The following is a 23,782-nucleotide window of genomic DNA, read 5'->3' on the forward strand; positions in this document are numbered from 1 at the left end:
ACGCGGACCAAATTAATGCGATAACCTCCTCTGCTTTTCTCACGCTCAGGGGAATAAAAAAGATACTACCACACATACCAGCGTACCTTCAGAAAACAATTGTCACATCACTTGCAATGGCAAAACTAGACTACTGCAATGGATTACTTCTTATTGTTCACCAATACTGTTAATCCTTAACATGCCTAGCCCAGCCAGAAGTTTTTGTTGGACCCAGGCAAAAACTAGTTTCAGATCCCTGACCTTTAGACATTAGTTTAAGTAACAGTATTCCAGCTGGACCAAACTATGTACTCTGGCAAATTACTTGTCTTCCACCTGAAACTTTTTCCAAGATCATTACATTTATGAGCATCTTGACATAAATCAATTCAGGAAATGCACTGTAGATCAACCTCTATTGTATATAGTTTCATAGAACATACTGTTGCTCCATCTATAACAGCAATAAAGGCCTTGTATAGAAGGAACAGGACAACTGACTTGCCTCAAATCAATACAATTGTCATCAGGAAAGGAGGGGAAAGGAATGTGATACCAAGCTTGACTAAATAGTGTCACCCACAGCAATACAAAAATGTCACTAGGCATCCTTTTCTGTGATCATCGCATTTGAGAGCACCCTGAAACAATTCAGTTCTGGGCGCACACTGTTCAAGAATCTGTCTTGTGTATAGAATAATGGACCATAATGTTGCTTTGTTTACAAAAATGAAAGCTTTTTCTGGCGAAACAAGAGAACTGACTTACCTCATGCATAATAAATAAAATTGTGACAGCATAAAGAGTGTGATTCACTACTTCTAATAAAAACCAATCAGTGCTGTGATATAATCTAAGCTGCTAAAGTGAAACAATACAAAATACAATTTCTTAATGTAAACGGTTGCACCTTGGCTATAAAAAAGGGACAGTCAGTGATACTTGCAGCAGGAGGTCTAGGCTGACTTAAAGCTGTTGTCTTCAGCCTCCATGGCACTGCTTTTCTGGACAGAACGCAACACAGATGAAGCTGTGGAGAATTATAGGGCACAGCTGTCACTGCCCTTGCTGCACTGCCCTATTGGTACTGGTAGCAAAGGTAGGGTCTATTGCTAAGCCCTCCTGTGTTTAACGTTGTGGTAGAGAGGCACCAGTAAAAAACATTCTTAGATCACGCACATACAATTTTATTATAGGTCTGACAATTTAACAAAGGGAGAACATAAATATAGACATAAGGAACATAGTCTCACCTAAGCTAGAGAACCCACAACCAAGAGACTGTAAACACAGTGAACAGGACTATTCTCAAATGCCTCCCACGGCAAGATATGGAATCCATTGAGGAAGCATTCCACACTAGTTAGGTGAGGGTTCCTCAATCTATATGAGTAAGAGGTCCTATAAAAAATATTGGAATTGCATGAGAGGCTTGGCTATTTCTTCCAGGAGTTTATGCCTGCTTACTAAAAACAGTCCTTTACCACCTCTCTCTCTCTCTTTATTGAGTTAGCTACTTGCATTGTACTTGTCCTGTATGTGCCTGAGAATCACATGATGTTCCTTCTGCAGCTTCCACCTGCCTTTTACTTGTTATTTCTCTTAAGGAAGCTTGGGTTGCGGTGAACAAGGGGCAAGATGGCGTCCACCGCGCGGACGTTTGTGTGAGGAGCTCCTGTGTGCGGATACTTGGCTCACCTTCTGCGTGCTGATAGCTCGTTTTGACTGGGCTGAGGGGGCGCGCGACGCTGTCTCGAGTCGGCCAGCACCTTTACCGATCAATTAGGTTGCTTGCGGACTGTGCTGTGCTGTTTTCATTCGGCCGACAGACTCCGGTACTGTCAGAGCAGGTGCCGAATGTTGGAGTCGGAGCCAGTGTTGGAGGGCGAGCACCGAGTGTCGAAGCCGGAGTTCGGGGGCAGGACATCCCGCGGTCAGCCGCGCGAACATTACTAACGGCTCGACGGCTCCCGGACAACAGTGAACAATACACGGCTTTTGGAAAGCTGCTGGCGAATTCGTGTCCGCTAAAAAGGACAGAGGTGAGCGCTACAATATCGCAGTATTGGAGACTTTGTGGCAACATTGCCTGACGCGCAGCTCTCCTCTTTTTTTTACGAACTCTAACTCGCTCCACATTTTGTAATGCGAGTTGCGAATTCGATAATATTTAAATTGGGGCTAAAGAGAAGCTACAAGAATAAAAGATAAAAGGACAAAACGACAAAAAAAAATAGACAGACAGAAAAAAAAAAAAATTAAAACCAAAAAGGGGAGTGTACATAAGCTTACGCCTGCAACATAATTCGAGAAGGTTCACTATGCCTCCTAAGGTTGCCCGTGGGGGGAAAACCCGACCCGTAGGTGATAACATTGTTGGCACGCGGGCCGCTATTGCTGCAAAACAGAAAGAGCTACATAAAGAAACACAGTGTCTACAAGTGGCTGGGAGTGCTGCTCAACCCAAAGACTCTGCTGCAGGCCACCCGAAGATATCTCAAATGTTCCAAATGGCTACTGGACTATCAAAAAGTAGTACTTTAATTAATAAATCTATAGTGGCCAGCGGGGCTGACGGTATAGATAGTGCAACTGGAGGGGAGCAGGATGAGTTGTTGCAGTCACTACCAAATACTTCCATGCCACCATCTCCTGCGCCCTCTGGTTTGTTAGTGGCCCTAGAAGACGCAGAGGTTGCAATAGGGCCAAACACTGAAGAGGTAACGGAGGAGGTGGGTGGTGTAACCAGTGACCACGAAACTCAAGATCCGCTGAGCAGTAAGGATGGTGAATTTTATTCACTTTCCGAAGCCTCTGAAGGATCTGATTTGGAGGAAACTTCATTTCCAGAAGATGTGGTGGGGGAAAATACCCCAATTATGCCGGATCATACTTTCTCCACTAATACTTCAGTCCAAGCCTCTACCATTCGGAAAAAGGATAGGGCTGGTGCTTTAGACTCTACCATAACTCCAACTGAAACAACTGATTGGGATTTATCTGTAGGTACACAGGTACTTGAGCAGCTAGATCTGTCTGGCCAAGCTTGCGAGGCTGGTGAACCAGTCAATCCTAACCAAATGCCTGGGTCCGTATCTTTGAAAGAAATTTATCGATCCATTAACGGCCATCGATTAGAGGCTAGGGCGGAGCATTTAAAAACTCATACTCCCTGTAGAAAGCTCCAAAATACTGTTCGGCGCTTGGCAAAAACCTGCAACGACTTTACAGATCGTATGAGCGAGGCAGAGGCGCATATTTCAACACTTGAAGACCAGATGGTGACTCAAGTAGCCGACGTGGCCGACATTAAGGCGCATAAACAAGACATACATGACAAAATGACTGAATTAGAAAATCTTCTTTGGCGCAACAATTTGCGGCTACTAGGGATACCGGAAAGGCTTGAGGGCCAGGATGTGCGCAAATTTGTTATAGAATTATTTGAGGAAGCATTACCTGAAATCACTGAATGGACATGGAGCTATGAGATACAGCGAGCCCACAGGTTTCCTTTTCGGCAGCGATCAATGCGAAGCGGACAAGCTGGCCCACAACAACCACGGGCCATTTTAATATCCTTGAATAACTTTTTGGCAAAACAAGTTTTGTATGACAAGGCCAGGCCCGATAAAAGGAGAGCTGGGAAAGGCATTCAGTTCTTCATAAGGCCAGATTTTTGCCACTCTACAGTGGAAAAGCGATGGAAATTACGTCAGTTAATTGCTCCAATACAAGCAAAAGGGCTACAAGTTTTTCTACTGCAACCTGCAACTCTAAAAATTGTGAACAAGGGCCAGAGTCGATTCTTTATTTCTGAGGCTGCTGTCAATGCTTACATGCAAACTGTTCCTTGAAGGGCTCAACTATTGGTCTGACTGTTGTTGACTGCTTATCTTTGCCTTTTGCTCTAATTTGTATTGGCTTATTTTACATTCCACATTTCTCTTGCTATTTAGAATTTCAATCAAGGTCAAAAGAGATATATATTTAGTTTTTTTAATTTTCTTTTTGATGTGGTGAGCCGAGCTGCATGGGAACCACTCACCGAGCATCACAGGGCTATTTGCCCAATTGCCTTAGTTAAGGGGGGGCACTGTTTGAGACGGGAGGGGGTTTGGGTGGTGTTGTGTGGATCTGGGGTGGCTGGGGGTCACTGGGGGGTATGCTGGGATAGGGTGGTCGTGGTTTGTGGGGGAAAAAGGGAAAAAAATATCAGTTCATAGCAGCAGTTCTAGATTTGTTGGAGCAAGGGTACAAATATGTATGTTTATTAACGACCTGCAAGTAATTTTTACATATGGTGGCTAGGAAGCTACGCATCTGCTCCTTTAATGTGTGTGGTCTTAATAACATTATGAAAAGACAAAGGGTGAAATATTCCTTGGCCTAATCATAAGATTTTATTAGAATTGGGCTATTCAATCTTAGCGGTGTCTAAACAATCGACTATGAATCGTGGGGTAGTTATAATGGGCAGCCAAGCTGTAACTGGTATTAGTAGGACACGGGTCGACAATTTTGGACGGTGGGCTATTTGCGAGTGTATTATTGGGGCCATGAAAGCTACTATATGTACTGTGTACGGGTCTAATCTCGATGAGCCAGATATCCTAGAATTTTTCAATGTTGAACTAGCGCAATGGCCTACGCCCTTAATACTGCTGGGAGATTTCAATATCAATGGTGATATTCAAACTTGAGACTCTCGACCCCAGAGATATTATGGTCGTAAGCCAAAGGTACATAGGGCATTATACCAGTTAGTATCCCAACATGGTTTAATTGATGGATGGGCTAAGCTCAAGCCTAGTAATTCAGGATATACATTTTTCTCCTCTCCTCATTCCAGGTATGTGCGCCTGGATTATATTTTTCTACCTCAATATTTAACCATAGGTGCGAAGATTCAAATGATGCCCCGAAAAACGTCTGACCACAGCCCGATTGTCCTGGAGGTGACATGTATACATCGACTTGTTTTATACGCTCATTTACTTTCAATAAAAAATTCTTAAGTGATGAAGAGTTTGTTTCACATATTAAACTATGAGCTGCACAATTTTTAGATTATAATAGAGGCACTGCTAGCGAGCCAATGGTATGGGACTCGTTGAAAGCGGGGATTCGGGGGGAAACGTGTAGTTATGGCTGGGCCAAACAAAAAATTCAAAAAGCTAGGATTGCTGAAATGCTGGAGGACCTCAGACTAGCAGAATCTGAACTTATGACGATAATTCAGTCTAATGCTGACCCTCAAGCCCAACAAACTAAGGTCGCCCTTTGTAAAGCTAGGATTAACGGGGTGTGGAGTCAAGATATAGCCTCTCAGTATAATACTTATTAAACTGATATGGAGAGGCAATGTGGAGATGTCTGGCTCAAAGGATGCGGGGCAAACAGGCGGCTCAATGTATTGCCTTGTTGGAGAATGCTAGGGGAGAGTTGGTTGAAGCCCCAGAAGGTATTATGGAAGTTTTTCGTAGTTACTATCAAGAATTATATACACAAGACATAATTTCTCAAGATCAGATAGAAATCTATCTTAATGATTTGGATTTTTCTAAACTTAGGCCCTCCGAGAGAGAATCATTAGAGGCCCTAATCACTATACAGGAATTGGAGCTTGCCCTTGAAGACCTTGCGCAAAGGATGGCACCTGGGCCTGACAAGCTTCCTTTAGAGGTTTATCATTTATTATTCAGTGTTATCAAGGAGGACATGCTTGCTACTTTTATTATGGCTCAATGAGGTAGTCCGCCGGCATCTTGGGACGATGCCAATATTGTAGTTTAAAAAAAAAAAGATAAATCTCCTGAACTGCCTGGGTCATATCCGCCCATATCATTAATTAACGCTGACGCAAAAATGTATTCTAAAATATTAGCCACACGATTACTCCAAGTTACCCCAAAGCTAGTATCTCATCATCAACACGGGTTCCTCCCCAGGAGAAGTACAATAAACCATCTCCATGGCGTTATAGCGCCAATTGACTATGCAACTGCATTACAAAAAAATATGGGTATTATTTTTTTAGATGCGGAGAAAGCCTTCGACCGGGTTGCTTGGTCTTTTTTATGGGCAACAATGGCTAGAATGGGATTTGGTCCGTTATTTATGATGGCAGTTCAGACTATGTATAGGAATCCCCGGGCAAAAATTTGTACTATGGGACAGGAGTCATCATCTGTCCATATCACCAGGGGTACGCGACAGGGGTGCCCCTGTTCGCCTTTACTCTTTGCGATTTATATAGAGCCACTACTGCAGCGATTGGAATCTACGAATCTAATAAAATCAATGATGGTAGGTGATTATGAAGCACGCGTACTCGCGTACGCTGATGACATCGCGGTGGTACCATGAGATCCTGAGCCTGCAATATGTGAGGTTGAACTTTTGACGCAATCATTTGGACAGGTTGCTGGCTATAAACTTAATATTTCAAAAACCCAAATTGTTTGTTCAACTTGGCAGTGTATTAGTGAGCTACGAGTGACGCAAGAGGCAAAGTACTTAGGGATTAAAATCAGGATGTGCATACAGGAGATAAATGATGTTAACTGGAATGATATATTAGGAGCGGTTAAGAGCCAGCTAGAAAAGTTAGAATGTTTGTATCTGTCAAAGGTTGGGTGGCGTAACATACTTAAGATGTGCATTCTCCCTAAAGTACTATATTATGTTCGGACAGTTCCCCTGGAGTCATCTAGACCACAATTAACGAAATTGCAAGGCATTTCGGACCGGTTTATTTGGGGCTGGAAGAAACCCCGTCGTGCATCTAAATATATGACATTACCTTTGGATTGTGGAGGATGGGGTGTCCCGAATTTTCTCTTTTATTATTTAGTTTGCCTTATACAAAATTCAAGGTTTATGTTAACTGATAATGGGAGAATCGGCTCGCGAAGCCCTGTTGACATTTTTTGAGCCTAGTTATTTTAAACGTACCAGATTTAAAATCATCCTCGCGGCTTATAAGGGGTGGAAGCTACTTCGGAAAATCTTGTATATCCAGCGGGTTAATTTGTATACACCCTTAGACTCTCGGAACATATTACCATCTATATTTTGGGATGCCAAGATGCAAATTTGGAAAAGCAAAGGGATATCACATCTGGGCAATTTCTTTAAGGATGGTACGATGGTTCAATTCACGGATTTAATGGAATTGTATTCTGTGCTGAAAATTGATTTCTTTAAATACTTGCAAATACAGGATTTTATGTATAAACGCCAACCACAATCCATTGTAATTAACGAATTTATTGAAGCTCTCTCAAAAGGCTTCAAGATAGGTGTCTTATATGAAATTCTATAATCAAAACAATCGGATGATATTGAACTGCAGGATACCAAATGGCAAAACCGATTGGGATGTTCGGGCCTATTTCTGCAAGATTCTATCGACATGGCAGGGGCAATAGTTCTGTCTGCCAATTTGCGTACGCAACATTACAAAACTGTATTTAATCTGTACCATACACCTGTGAAAATGATGAAATGGGGAGTATTTATGATGGTAAATGCTTTCGATGTCAAATGGATACAGCTGATATTGTTCATATTTTTTTTATTGCAATGCACTTTCTCTGTTTTTTCTAAACATAGAGCAATTTTTATCTACTATATTGAAGGTGCAGTTTCATCTAAGTCGAGAATTGCTGCTCTTCGGGGTTGGTATTGATGATGAAACTGCACCGAACTGTTATCCCCATCGATTTTTTCTTTTTATTGCTATGGCGGTAGCTAGACTATGCATTGCTACTATGTGGCTGAAACCCGAACCACCTGCTTTTCAAATGTAGAGAGCTAAGATCTATAATGTGTTCCATTTAGAATATAATTTATATCGCATTGAATCTATGAAAAAAAACAATTGGGATTGAAGATATGGCAGCCAACGCTCCAACACTTTGAATTGTCATTTGGATAACATTTCTGCTTATTATTTGTTAAAGTACTATAGTATCGTCTTTATGTTATGGAATGTATGCTTTATTTTTCTTCTCTTTTTTTTGTCTACTATGAACTGAAATAAAAATTAAAAAAAGGAAGCTTGGGTTGCTGCTGTTGATATTATGTCTTTATTGTACTTCGAAGTTGTGTAAAAAAAAAGTTCCACTACACATAAGAAAAAATTATTAAAATTGCCAATGCTTGTTTTAATGCATTGTGTTAGTGAAATAGTGAACCATCACAAAATATGTGAGCAGAGTTTACTTTTGGTTTTGCTCATGAAAGAAGCATTTTTTTAAATGGAGTGGGTGACTTTGTAAAATAGATAACTAGTGGCTCCAGCCAATTCTGCCATTTTGGCCAACCACATTTTGCATGCTGGGGGTTTGAGCCCTTAAAAAACTGTTAAAAGCAAAAATACAAGCCCCAGAAAGCAACATTATCTTTGCTTGGAAAACATAGATGATGGTATCCTGTGTCATGCTGTCAAAGCACAAAGTTGTCAAATGCTAGATAAAATTGAGTTCCTTGAGTTATTTGACCACTTAAAGCCAGAACTGCTCATCCTTTACAATTTCTGATTAATTGGTTTGCATTTCATTCAATCAAGCAGCTAATAAGGATCTTAATTTGCCCTCCCTGGACAGCTGTCTTTTTCCAAAAGGAAAGCAAATCATTTGGATTGCACGGACAAGGAAAGCTGTGAAATGCGCGACCCCTTTTCCAGGACTCCAGGGCCCCCCTGGGGGTTGCCCCCCACAGATTGAAGACCTCTGGTCTAGACGCTGGTGCAATATAGGTGGTGCACTTAGGCCACTGTGGCGCACCCTGCGTTGAAGAAGTACTGCACATATTGCAGGTGCTGCCATGAAAGGGCCACCAGTGGCCATCCCTAAAACTACAGAGAGAGGGTGTGGATCCTTCCTACATGGTAAATCAGGAAAGATGTTGGTCTCCTTCCAAAATGGCAAAGTCACTTAAGTGAAGCATTTGGCAAAAGGGATGAAATGGCTGGCTATAATGGTAAACATGGTAACTACTTGGGGTGACCTTTATTCTGGAAAGTTATAGGTAGACTGTCACTTTTGAGCCTGATGAATGCATGGGATAAAGTACTCCCTGCTGTACATTATAAAGGAAATTGCATGTCACTGAGGAGTTTCTTAATCAGGTGGTGGAATTTCGGGGTGACTTCCAATATCCTTCCCATGTCCTGGAGGGCATGCGTTTATTCATTGGATAGATTGTCAAACCATTCTCTTGCCCACAAACCACATAAATCTTTGATGTTATGTCTTTCAATAAAAATAAAATCTCCAGTGCAAAATTAAACAATAATTGAGCTGTTAGATATTTGTTTCCAAAAGATACTAGAATCAGTTTATTACAAGTAATTTTTGACAAAATGGTGCATTCTTTCCAAATGTGTAAAAACATGGGGAATGCTCCTAACAGTTATATAATTAGCTAAGTAGTACAAAAATAAACATGTTGCTAAAAATATTTTTTTTTCTGCTTGTCACTATACAGCTAGAAAACAAGAGCAGAAAAAGGAAACGTTTTGTTTTCGTTCTTTAAACAGTTGCTCTAATTAAACTCTGTGAGCTACCTTTACCTTTGGCTACTGGGTCTGGCAGGAGGCAATTTGACATCAGAACTTAATTGTAATAAGTCATTACAGTTAAGCGCTACCTAATGTTTTTATATTAGGAAACTGGATGCATCACTATTCACCTATTACAAAGAAATTAGCGACACTTTTTTTATACAGAGATTGCAGAATCTCGTGTGTTATAAAGAAGCTAGAGAAGGGTATTTTGACAAGGATTGCAAAATCCCCTCTATTTTAATATGATTTCTACTGAATCTACTGAATCTACTAGGGGCGTGGCCTAGCAAGATGGCTGCATAGAGGTATTTGTCAGAGCTCCCCTCGAAAGCTTGTTGAATCTGCTTTTATCCTTCAACAGCCTGCTCCGGGAAAGTGTTCACACGATGTCGAAACGCAGCGACTCCCTCCCTGAGGTTTTAAGTACAGTGGAGAGTAGCCGAGCACACCAAGATCTGCCAGACGAGAGGCGGGCTCCAGGCGCTATTTTCTGCGAGGAGGAGCCAGCGGGGACGTGCAGACAGCGCAACAGGCACGATCCTACTTGAAGACTGAGGTGCTAGCCTGTATCGGGAGGGTCGGTGACACAGAGAGCCTGCAGAGAGACCCGACCGGAGCCTGGCAGATAGGAGAGAAGCAGAGCTCAGCCTACTCATGATCACGATGAGCGGCCAGCCGTCCGATATGACTTGGGCGCTGACCTGTTGTGCGGGCCCTCAATATCCTCGCTAGATCAGGCTGCAAGATAAGGTGGGCCAGTGCACTGGGATGAACGCCGCCATCTGAGAGAGGCAGAAGCGCACGGGGCCTGCAGCGTACTGACACTCTCCCAAACACATACAGGGTTTAGAAAAAATAAAGAGTTGAGGAACAGGCCTGCTCAAAATAACGCACAAGCACCTGGATTCGTATACATCCACCACCGGGACTGAAGCCACCCAGCGCAATACTTAGCTCATTCACTACTCCACTCTGATTAAAACCAGTAGTGAGTTGAGTCCAGGAGGCCCACTGCCGAAAGCAAGTAGCTGGAAAAGATTAGAGGGAGAGATCTGATCCAAACCCCAGTGCTGGCAGGTCCTGCTACCCTTCTGAGTTCTAAAAGATACTGCAGCGTCCCAAGTAATCTGGGCACCAAGAGGACGGCCCAGTATTGGTAAAAACAATTAAAAAAATTATATAAAAATAATAAGAAGGGATGCATGGGGAATGTGAAGCTTACGACAGTAAGGCAGAGGAAGAGATACAGATTTAAAGGAACATATCAATAAAAAGGACTGAAGGAAAATCTCCAGAGCAAGTATTATCTAAATACCAGGACTAGTAAATAAGCAATTCTGGTAAAGAAGATGTATAGGAAGCCCAATCAAAACTGTGCTACTCATAGAGGGACAGTGTATTGGCTGGGCCCAGGACTATTCAAAGACTTGTTGGTCAGAACTCCCACTGTACAGTTATTAAGAACAAATACCACATTAAAGGAACTGCAGAAAAGGGACCCCCTAATATTTCTAACACAGGAAGTGGTACTCCCTGTAACAATGGTGAAGGAGAAGGCGTCAAATACACAAGCTAATAAAATGTCGAACTACGCACAACTAAATATACAAGGCCTGGAAACTAAGGAAGAGGATGCTAACGGAGGGCTGGACTCACACTAACAGAGCAACAAAGTTCCCCTACACTGGCAGATGTAATCCAAGCAATCCAGTTGACAAGAGATGACATGGTGCACAGAATTGACGCAGTTGCCATAGATGTCAATCTTTTGTGCTGTGACTTATGAAAAGAGTTGGACAGATGACCACCAATGAAAACGATGTTGATGCACTTCTGAAGGAAGTGTGCAATCTTAGCACCACAGTAGTTGACCCTAAAAAAGGGGTAATACAGCTGAATGAGAGGGCAGAGGACCCCGAAGGACGATCAAGACGGAACAACCTATGATTTCTCGGTTTCCCAGAAAAGGCAGAGGGCCCCTTAACAGAACTATTTCTGGAAGACTGGATCATTAAGGTACTGGCCCCTAAGAGACTTTCTAAATTCTTCAATGTAGAGAGAGCACATAGGGCGCTAGTTCCCACGCCCAGGCAGGGTGCACCTCCACAGGCCATCATTGCCAGATTCCTAAATTATAGGGATCATGATGTCATTCTGCAGGCTACCTGCACTAGAGGACAAATTCACCATGAGGGACACCCTATCTCAATATACCTGGATTACACACAAAGAGTCCAGGAGCAGGGAATAACCTTCATAGAGATCAAAAAAGACTCCGAGATCTACACCTAAAATATAACCTCATATTCACAGCAAAGCTACGTATTGAAAATTAGGGCTGTGTTCTGTTGTTTTTTCTCAGCCGCCGATGTCAGCGACTGGTTAGATGCCAGAGGAGAAAGAGGGAACTGTTTGGTTCCACCCACGGGATCTGGCAGGACCCCAGCGCCCGGAAAACAGGTACAGGAGCCCCGGAAAATGAAACAACAGCAACAACTAGGAAGACAAGGCAGCCTGGCCCCGATCAAAGTTCTCTTCAGGCCTCCGACACGAAAACTGTGCCTGAGTCAGATTTGGCATCACAGGAACTAACTACACACCCTATAGGCTCCGGGAGGTCGGCACGAATTAACGGAACCAAGTGGGCAAACGGGCAAACACAGATAAGCGATCAATGAGCATGTTTACATCAGAGGGGTGGCTTTTAAATGAAAGGACAAAGAGACAGGGGCAACACCTACATGAGACCCAACCTAGGATGGAGTGGGGCAATCGAGGGGCAGCATCTTCTCAAACAGAGGCTGAACCTTACCTGGGGTGCTTGAGGAGTCCCCTCGCACTCCGGCGGAGACCAGTTCACTGGCACAGCTAATATATACAGGGACTCTAGCACAGAAACTAAGGTCAAATAATTGTAAAGGTACCTGACCTTGGAAATCAATGTTATGGAAGCTAAAAGTACATATACTTCGAGGGGGGAGGGTATTGGGGCGGTATGTGTTGAAACTTGCATCAGTTATAATGGCAAGAGGTGAGAATCAAATAACTGCCCGGGAGGTAAGAGGACAAGGGAAAGTTCTGTTGGGGGAAGTTCACATTGTAGTGTGCAAAAAATGGGTTCCAGTCCAAACCCAGTGTATATGGAATGGGAAAAGGGACATTCCTTAATTAGACAGGGATGAAGTAAGGTTAACAAAATTAAAAATGGTTGCACAAGCATTAAAGATTAGTAGCTGGAATGTCCGGGGTGTAGCGGGATTAGATAAAAGACGCTGAATGCATGTTTTCCTGAAACGATATAAAGTGGCAATAGCATGTCTACAGGAGACTCACATATGGGGAGGTATGAGTACCAGTGTGAGGAGGAAATGGAAGGGACAGATCTGCGCTACCTCCTACTCAGGCTGTGCATGTGGAGCTCTCATATAGGTGAAACCTGGGATTCCCTTCCTGCACTTACACCATGTTCTAGGTCCAGAGGGGAGATTCATTATACTACATGGAAAATGGGAGGGAAAGGAATTATGTATTATAAATGTCTACGCACCTAACTCAGATTGTCCCAAATTCTTTCTGACAATCATGTAGGCGGCGATGCATATATGGTTAGAGAGATAATACTCCCAGGAGATTTTAATTGTATCTTTGATGGCACAGTAGATAGAATGTCAGTATCACTACTAACAATAATGTAGGGCATGCAGCTGAGAGATGAATGGAGAGCTAGGAACCCACAGAAGAAAATATTCTCATGCCACACCCCAGCAACTAATACATTCAGTTGCATAAACCATTGCTGCCTGGCGACTAGGCTGTCAGCTGTGAAGGGGGGATAGTCTATCTGCCCCGATACCTCTCAGATCATTCAGCACTGTTACTGAGGCTGAAAAATGGAGAGGGCCGCCCGCAATCCGATTATGGAGACTACGGGCAGAAGTGCTTACTGACCCACCCTATGCTGCACAAGTATCAGGGCTATAACTAACTATTTTGAGGAAAACTGTGGTCTACGGCAAACAGCTCAACGGAATGGGAGGCTATGAAGGTGATTATAAGGGGTGTGTGTATGAGGATGAAATATGGGGTAACACACCAACTAGAAAAGGACATTAAAACACAAGAAAGGCAACTGAGGAAACTAGGAGACACTATACACAATATAACACAACACAGAACTAAGTGGAACAAAGTATTAGAAGAATTATTAGAATCATGGCATAGGTTAGAAAAATGTACATACACAACATATAGACAGTGACTGCGTATGGAAGGAGATCGAACTGGTGCATTACTGGTGAGACTTATTAGAAAGGATAGGGACACTACACCCATATTACAAATGCAAAATAAGAACGGGGACATCATCTGTACACAGAAGGCAATCTTAAGGGAGTTGGCTCTACACTTAGAGTCAGTGTGCACAAAAAATACCTACCCATCCAAACAGATAATGCAGGATTTCTTAAATAATACAGAACTACACACACTAACGAGAGAGGAAGCCGAGACCCTTGGGCCTCGATTGCAAAAGAAGAACTGTTAGTAGCCATTAAGAAACTGAAAACAGAAATATGCCAGGGAAGTGATGGACTACCGGCAGAATTCTACCAAAGATTTGCCTTGTTGATAGCTGACTAGTTACTGGAGATCTTTAATGAGGCCCTAACAAAAGGATCTCTACCAAAAACATTGCAAGAAGCAGTGGTGACTATGACCCTTAAACTAGATAAAAATCCCCTACTCCCAAAATCTTATAGACCAATATCTTTATACACTTAGATGCCAAGATATTACGCAGAATTATGGCATCCCACTTGCTGCCATACATGTCCCAGCTTGTTCATCTTGATCAGGTTGGGTTTATACCCAGGCAGAATACCTCTCAAAATGTACCTAGATTAGCACAAGTGTGGCATGCTCCACGCCTAAAGGAGAATGGTGCATTGGCGCTACTAGACATTGATCAGGTGTTCGACTCAGTCTAGTGGGAATGGAGCTGGGTCAGAAATTCATCAATGGATTAAAATAATTGACACTAAACCAACAGGCAGAGTAAAGTTACGAGGACAGGTTTCGGGATCAAATGCACTGATGAAAGGCACCCGGCAGGGCAGCCCACTGTCTCCTCTTATATTTGTCATTGTGATGGAGCCTCTGTCTAATACACTGAGAGAGACGCTTGGAAGATGAGTGATACCGTGCACGTGGTCTCGAGGTACACGGATGACATGTTAGTGTATATGTGCCAGCCAGACAAAGTAGTACCAGCTCTTCTCACAGAACTTAAGAACTTTGGAGCAATTTCTGGTCTAATTCTTCACCTCGGAAAGACAAAATTGTTCCCTATGGGGAGGCTAGCCGGGAAACCAGAAAATGACTTACCCAATGTAGAGCTGAACTAGGTAGTAAGGGAGATCAGGTATCCAGAGATGCGGTTGATGCATAACCCCACTGGCTATCTAGAAATCAACATTGGGAGAGCAATAGATGGCATTAGTCATTCGGGAGGGAGCTTCCACTTTCCCTGATGGGAAGAATAGCACTAATAAAAATGGTCCTTTTTCCTGGATGTTTATATGTTTTGCAGAATTCATTGTATAAAATCCTGTACCAATATTTTATAACACTGGAGTGTTTGCTGACAGAACTATTGTGGGGTAATGAGAGGAAGCAAGTAAAACTTGACTCTCTATAACAAAAATGGGAGGCCGGATTAATGGAGGTCCCATGCTTGGGGCTCTATTATATGGCCACGCAACTTCAGAATGCTGTACATTGGATGGATGAGCATAAAAACTGGGAGAAAGAACTATTGGCAGACACACATGGAGGGGTCCGCTTGCCTAAGCTCCTAATGATGGGGGCTGAGGTGCCCAAATCATATCCATATATTATTCAACATGTTGCCGCCGTACTGGAAATGGCAGTTAAAAAGGTAGTCCGTCACGCACCCTATGCACCGGATATGCCATTATGGGTGGGGAAACCCTTTAAAAAGATAACGGATTCTATGTCCATTAAAAGATGGATGGAAGGAGGATGTCACACAATGGTAGATCTATATGGTAATAAACAATTCATAACCAGAGAGGAAGCTGAGAATATATATGAACTAGGCAGGGGTCAATTTTTACAATATGCAAAGATTGCCCAGGAAATATGGCCTACATTTCAGCAGGAACTGCCCACTACATCGACTCCTCAAACACTGCTAGACCTGACCAGAGGACGTAGACTAGTCACACATTTATACAGAGCTCTGAGAGATGATCTCCCCATAAAACCCCTTCCAGTGCAGGCAAGATGAGACATAGATTAGATGAACCCTGACAGGTAAAGAATGGGTAAGAATACATGAGGGAGTTACCTCAAATGCAAAATGTAAATTCATCCAATATATTATTAAACATCAGACCTATCTGGCCCCATTGGTCTTAAATAGTATATATCCAGGATGCACTAGTAAATGCCCTAGATGTGGGCAAGAAAAAGCGAATTTCATTCACATGATATGGGACTGTCCCACACTGACACAATACATGGGGAACGTAATAGATAGGATACAACTTGCCACCGGATGGAAAATCTCACAAACAATCTCGGTAGTAATGTTGGTGCTGCTCTCTATGCCTAAATCTTAAAAAGCTCAGTAGAAAGTTTGTCCTACTAGGGCTAGTGCTGGCTGAGAGGAGGATAACGTTGAGGTGTCTCACCTCAGATCCCCCCACACTGGAGGGATGGCTAAAGGACATGGGTGAGTGGGCAACCGCAGAGCTGGTGGGAATGAAAAGAATTAGGAGGGATGAAAAGGTAGAAAAGGATATGCAAGCCTGGTCCCTCGTGATAGCAGACATTAAAGACCCCCGTCTCGGACGAGGAATCAGCAGGGGAGGGAGGGTAGGGTTCAGGTGCTGTGGGAATGACCAATTGAGGAAATAATACAGAACGTAATGGAGGCATGACATGACCAATGGAAAGATTGTTTCATTACTTCTTTTTCTAGAGATTTGAGACAACAATGAGGGAGGGGGTAACGTTGTATTTGTGGTTAAAATGGCGTAATAACTTTTAATATGTATGTTTAAGAATTAGCACCTTAAAGATAAAGATGTCAAGATATAGATACACAGATAACGGAAGAAGGTATATATGAAAGTAGATATAGCTATCGTATACGTGTTATATTAACTGTGAAATGCCAATACAAATTTCAACCGAAAAAATGATTTCCATCTACTACTGACTTTCTTCTCTCCCCCTTTTAACATTCATTGGATAGTTGATATGATATAGGGTTAGCTGAATACCAAAACAAACACAGGGGATTTTCATAGTATGGCAACAATGATGTTGAGCCTATTACTGCACAGATGTATTTTGCATAAAATGAGTGCATTACATAATCTAAAGCTGATGTGAAATCTGCCTTAACTATCAATCTTTTCTCACTCTCCCTTACACTGATGCATGCACCAACATAACATAACATTATCAATTATAGTTACTGTATTCAGACCTGTTGAAATACCATACCATTTGTTAGCCATATTACAATATGCTCTGAATGGATTTAGAAATTATAACATCATTTCCAAAGCCTATTAATAATGTTTATTATTAAAGTAACTAATCTAGTGCAAAACATCTCTTGCCATCACAAATGGGAAAATTAAAAGCTGAGCATTGAACCCAAATGCAATGCAACAGTGAAGTTACTTGGGCTGCATACGTGAACAAGGCTGTGCCCCATCCCATAAAGGAACATCCTATCAATAATGTGCACTTACTTGGTTTTGATGAGCCTTGGACTTTAAATTGGAAATTATATTTGTTTGAGTCTGTTGCACAACACGTTAGGTTCACAATTGATGGACACGCGTATATTCCATCCACAATATTTGTTCTCAGTTGCGATGCTGAAGGCAAAGGCAAAATCGTGATGACAGAGTTGATGCTGCTGCTTGTTATTCTTTGAAAAACTGTGCATGTATAATTGCCTGAAACAAAATATAAAGGGAAGAAATCAGATATTATATTCCAAGGGCCTCACACAAAGAAATCAATATTATTTGCAGATATTTGGCTATACATTGGAAAGAAATTATATGATTTGACCCTGAACATCTTTTTATTTAAAATATATTATTTAAATAATTTTATTTAAAAACACTTATGTGGTAAATGCACGTTTAAGAAGATACACTGGCCAGATTCAGAGTTCCATCACTGGGTATATCCTTTAGATAATCAGTATATTGTTCACCCCCTCTATACTGGTAAATGAAAATAGATCATATTTAGGCATCTCTACTAAGGCAGCAACTTAACAGTAACAGTCTGCTGAATTTTCAGAAACGGGTGCTTTGTACCAGTACATTAACAGACAGCAGACACATCTACCTGTTCAGTTTATATCAATATCCAATGATCCCAGCACAATTTTTCCACTATTTATGTGCATATACAGAACTGTACCGCCAGCGAGGAGGTGCACTATTAATACCCAGATTCACAGTCCTCTGGGTCCTGCTGTGGAAACGTTCCTACATTTCCAAAGTTCCTTCCTAGCGAGGGATTGTTTTCATTCTTTTCATAGCAGAGGTTTCCAACAGGAATTCAAACTTATTTTTGGAAATGGTGGTTATAATGGATATTTTTTGCTTGGTTCTCCCATTTTTTTTCTAAATTGATGTACTGGCATATATGCCTCTCATTACAGGGGTGCTAACAAGCATTCCCCAGTGCACGTGTTCTATCCCTTTAACTTGGTATTAAATGGTGTATTCAAGTTTCCGCACATGCCTATTAAATAAGACCACAAAAATGTGGTGCAGGAAGTGCACCTGTGGCATAAAAATAAATTGTCACATGAGGACTGCAGAGTGTATTTAGACCACTGACGAGTGACTTCTTTCTTAGACCCAGGCTGGCTCCTCTCACCGTAGGAGCGATGTGGGCAGAGAACTTGTCTGGGCAAGCAGATTCCATATTTTAATACACCATCCCGTGGATGGCTGAGAGGGCGCCATCAGTGTAAATGCAATTCTGATAGCATGTACATTTCAGAGAAAGACTTGTGTGGTTTAGTTGAGGCCAAGGGTACTGCTGAGAATGCTGCTAAGTGTCTACTGCCAGAACTTAGCAGGAATAGATTCACAATCTCCACCAACAACTGCTGTGTTGCTCATTCTTGGGCCTTTCAGGACAAAAGAAAATCCGAAAATATGTGTACTTTGAAGGAGGCAAGAACATGACTCATACTGCACCAGGAGGCTCAGCTTGCCTCCCATTACTGTCTTTTTTATGGTACCTCATAAGCGGTACTATTCAGTTTTGGAGCCTCGGGTGTGGCCAGGAGGAAGAACTTCGCAACATGAAAAGGCTGACTGAAAAAATGTCGAGAGAACCAGGGAAAAATGCAGCGGTTACCAGAGAAAGATACAACTTCATTGCACAAAGTCCATGCACCCACCTGAACTTTTTGGAAGCTGATCCACGAGCACATAAACTAGATTATTTGATACTGTAGAATGCTGCCTGCATGCAGACCTCAATCTTGCCAGGCTAGAGGATTTTGAGTAGCAAATAAAGTGAAAAAGTGGTGGATTTAGTTTTGGCAGAAGCGGAGAATTCACCAAAAATAGGTGTTTTTTCCATCACCATATGTATCTTAGCAGATGTCCTGTAAGTGACCAACTCTGTATCAGGCTCAAAGTCTGCATGTACAGTGTGATAGACTGACAAGATAGAAAAGTGATCCCAACACAGAAGTGAGGTCGGAGGCAACAGTTTTCAAGTTGGCCTATTTGTATTTGGGGTTTTCAGACAGTAGCGACACTGACCGCATACTTGGGGCCCTAGAAGTAGCTTTTTTGACCTCAAAAGGTACTTTTCTGCCCTCAGTCACTGACGTCTATAGACTTGCATCAACTTTTACCTTCTAATTGAGGTCAATGGACATTTTAGCAATTTTCTTGAAGAATTAATTCTTCTAATCCCCTTAAGCAATTCATCATTTGACCTTGTTTTACTTGTTGTACCTTATTTTTCATTAAATTGTCTTGGAAATTTTACCGTTTGGTTTTCATGTCATGTCGGTGTTACTTAAATACTTTAAATGCATTTCTCTATGTAAGGCTTATGATGTTTGAGCATTGGTTACAGAGATAAACCCAGGATTTCTCAATGAAATTGTATTAACCTAACAAGACTTTTAGGCGTTAATGCATTACCCTTTTAGTTAATAATCAAGGATCAAAAAATAGGGGTCCCTGCAAAGCTAGCGTGGTGGAATAATCGCTGATTGGCACAACTCGAAGTTGGGTATAATTCTGCTTTCATTCGAATTTACTGTGTCAACTAAATTTTGGGTATTTTTTTTATTACCACTGTTCTCTAAGTCAAGTCTATTTTATTACTGAATTGTATTTTTACTTTTCGCCTACAAAGGCAAAACTATCATATAAAATACAACATTTATTGTATATTGCACTTTTAAAATATAAGTAATTATAGTTTGAAATGAAGAGGGTAAATGTAATTAAATAAGAACAAGCATTTGAGGCTTTGCCAACCCCTTTTGGTGATCCTGTACAGCACAAGTAGGATTCAGTGCAAGAAGGATAAAATAAAAATAAAACGCAAGATGATGCGGCCACAGATTCTGCATTATTTTGTAGCCATGTGGTATGTTATGTGTATGCACATGCGTCATTACATGTGTCTACAAAATGATTCAACCCCCATTTTTTTAGTTAGTCGTACAAGATGGATCAGTGAATAGAAACAAGTATGAAAGAGAGCGTAGTGCAATTTGCTGTTTGGGCTTCCCTCAAAAAATATACCAATATACTTAAAAAAAAAAGAAGGCAGTGGGCATGAGAGGCAATGGAAAAGGGGATGAAGAAACAATAGGGAGTAGGTGAGAGAGGAATAAGCAGTTCACTTGGGAGAGCAACAGGGGCGAGGGGAGCACATGACTAAGAAACAAGGTGTTTGCAAAAAATATCAAGTTTTTTTATATTGTGATATTTTAATATTGTTGCCATTTTATTACGAAGGAAGAATTAGCATGGACAATTATATCACAGGTATGAGGTTTTGTATAGGTTTGTTTTGATATCATTGTTAAGAATATTGTTGTATTATCATGTTTGAAATATTTCAGTTTATGTTTTAAATGTGTTTTTTATACTTTTATGTATCTTAATGCGTTATATGTATTTTGTATGATTTAATCATTTTTATAATTATAAATGTTTGGACTAATTTGTTTTTAATGACATTGTATTGATGATTGCTTTAAATGCAATACGTTTACTAGTGGGGTGTTGGGTTTATTGGGGGAAAGGTTTGATTTATTAAAGGAACCGAATGCTTGGTAATGCGCTCAGCATCTTTTCAAACCCCAGTGACTTGTGTGCTTGTCTATCGCCCTCCCGGTCCTGCCCCTCACTTTTTAGTTGAGTTTGAAGAGCTACTAGCCACATTGATAGTCAATAACTCCTCTGTTTTAGTCCTCGGTGACTTCAATTTTTGGCCCTCTGCCCCTGCAGAAGACACAGCGTCTAGGAATTTCACTGACTCCCTTCTCAGTCTTAACTTCACTCCTCTTGTATCCACCCCTACACACTGTAAGGGCCACACCCTTGATCAAATTTGGTCTCTGAATACTTCAGTCTCCCCCACATTATTGCTCCTTGTTTATGATCTGATCATTTTCTAATATCGTTCACTTTAAACCTGCATCAACTTAAACGTCCAGCCCTCCCCAGGAACATCTGGACCCGCAATTGGAACAAGGCAGATATCCCTGCCTCCTGTTCCACCTTTCACAATTCCGCCCCGTCCCTGGAGAAACTTTCCCCAGCATCGCAGGTTGTCACTATCAACAAATGGCTATCTAGGTCTTGTAATCTGGTTGCTCCCCTGAAACGCGTTGCTGTGAAACGCGCCCACAGTGTAAATAAATGGTTCTCTAATGAACTTAAGGCTAAGAAGCTTGCTGCTCGCCAGGCTGAATGTGAATGTGCATGGAGGCGCTCGTACTGTCCTATACTAAAAACCCAGTATTCACTATTGCTCAACGCATACAAAAGGGCAATTCTTTCAGCCAAGACTGACTATTTCTCTGACAAAATCCTCTCAGCAGGAAACCAGTCCAGAGAAATGTTTTCCACCGTACAGGAGCTGGCTATGTCTGACAGGGGAAAGGTTTGATTTATCCATAAATTTGTGATATTTTAATTTGGGAATACAATTTGAATTAACACAATTGAAATGCGACACAATAATGTGTGTAAATATTTTCTTTCTATAAATGTTAAGTTCATTTTAAAATTTCTTTGTAATTTCTTTAAAAAACCACAAAAAATGGAATAAATATTTGAAATCATGTTACCCTGTTATTAAATAGTTAAACTGGTGATTATTAACTATATTTTGATATTATTAATGTTAAAATAAATTGCAAACAGATATAAAATGTTTATGTTCATTTTTTAGAGTTGTAAAAATGGGTTTTAATATGTTTTAATGTGAATGATGTTTTTTGTTTTGCATTATGTATTTTTATATGATTGTATGTATTAGTTTTAAGATTTATTAACATATAATTAAAGATTTGTCTGATTTGGAAAAACTTTTTTTGTTTAAAATACTTTATTTATATTTTATGTATTATAGATGTATTTATAGATTTAATGAAAAATCTATAATTCAGATACTGTTATTTATTGTTATTAATTTTTATTTGTATTTTATTGTGTTATTTTTTAACTTCTTAACTGCGCTCTTTTCTCAGGGCCTCTGTCGGCCACTGGCTGACAATGGGAAGGATTATAAAAGATGCTCTGCTGCTTTGCGCTAGAGTTTATCCATATTTCGGATTTTTGTTCAGGCTGCTCAGGAAGAGCTTACTGAGCAGCCTGAGGCTTTTTTATGTTTATAATGCCAATCAGCGAGCAGAGTGCGCTGATGTCATTACATTCCAATGTGAAAGTAAAACTAGCCAATGGCTTGTTTTACTTTCCCTGCATCAGCCCTCACACCTCCGAGAACTGACGGTCCTGGGAGAAGTATCATTCGAAAAGGAGAATCTCCCCTTTCCAATGGTATCTCTTCCCAGTGGATCCTTGTGTGCCACATGAGAGCGATCTCCAGGCAGAGCTCCACCAACTCGATAACATATAACAGGAAATTGGGGGAGCCGCTAATTAGGACTTGTGTTTCCCCCACCCCCATCCAAAATCCAAAATGTAAGTCTTTTTGCCCCCCCTTGAGAGCAGTTGAGGTGCTTACCTCCAATTTTCCCTCGGGGCAGAAAGTCCACTTGATGCCAGGGTACATGCATAAAAAATTAAAGGATAGGGCTGCCCACCAGGAGCTTAGGAATGTTCCCACCCCCAAAAATGTTCCCACCTTCGGGCTCCCCTATGGACCCCCTTCCTCATAAATTTTGGAAACTTTTCCATAGGGAACTCTTTCGCCCTCTGCACTCCATCTGTCTTCAATCCTTTGAAACCGCTATGGTTCCTGACTGTTGGAAGCTAGCAGTGGTGACCCCCCTTCTGAAGAAGCCCTCATTAGACCCCACCTGCTTAGCCAATTATAGGCCCATATCACTGCTCCCTTTTCCGGTTAAAATCATGGAAAAGATGGTTACCCAGTCTCTGTCCAGATAACTGGAAGATAACATCTACCTGGACGCGGCCCAGTTTGGGTTCCGTCCAGCGCATGGTACGGAGTCGGCACTGGTGGTCGTGTTGGATAAACTTCGCTCGCGAGTCGACATTGGTCGAGCAGCTTTTCTTGTGCTGCTCGACATGTCGGCCGCGTTCGACACGGTCAGCCACCCGACCCTTATCAGGAGACTGGAGGAGGCTGGGGTAACAGGGCTGGCACGGGACTGGTTAGTCTCGTACCTCTACAACAGGCAGCAGGTGGTGGCACTTCTGCCTTTTAGATCAGGGGTGCGGAAGGTCGGACAGGGGGTGCCCCAGGGCTCCGCCATTAGCCCAATATTATTTAACCTGTATCTCCGCCCTTTAATCCAACTGATTGGCTCCTTTGGCATCTCGGTATATAACTATGCCGACGACACCCAGCTGATCTTCTCCTTGGAAGGTAAAGATGGTGTTTCCTTAGAGACCTTCCATCGATGTATGACGGCGACAGCGGACTGGCCGTGTACCAACTCACTCCAGTTTAATAGATCAAAAACGGAGG

The 23,782-nt window shown here is 41.7% G+C and overlaps 1 protein-coding gene across 1 annotated transcript in view; it reads right to left on the reverse strand.

Annotated features, from left to right (window-relative positions):
• The window catches only part of LOC144762238 (adhesion G protein-coupled receptor F5-like), a 626,316-nt gene that overhangs the window by 163,806 nt on the left and 438,728 nt on the right, over positions 1-23,782 (reverse strand). The window contains exon 8 of the mRNA XM_078647382.1: positions 17,344-17,553. Within this exon, the coding sequence (XP_078503508.1) occupies positions 17,344-17,553 (210 nt within the window). The remainder of the gene's footprint in view (positions 1-17,343; positions 17,554-23,782) is intronic.

This window comes from Lissotriton helveticus, chromosome 6 (genome assembly GCF_964261635.1).
Source record: "Lissotriton helveticus chromosome 6, aLisHel1.1, whole genome shotgun sequence".
In the NCBI taxonomy this organism is placed as follows: Eukaryota; Metazoa; Chordata; class Amphibia; order Caudata; family Salamandridae; genus Lissotriton; species Lissotriton helveticus.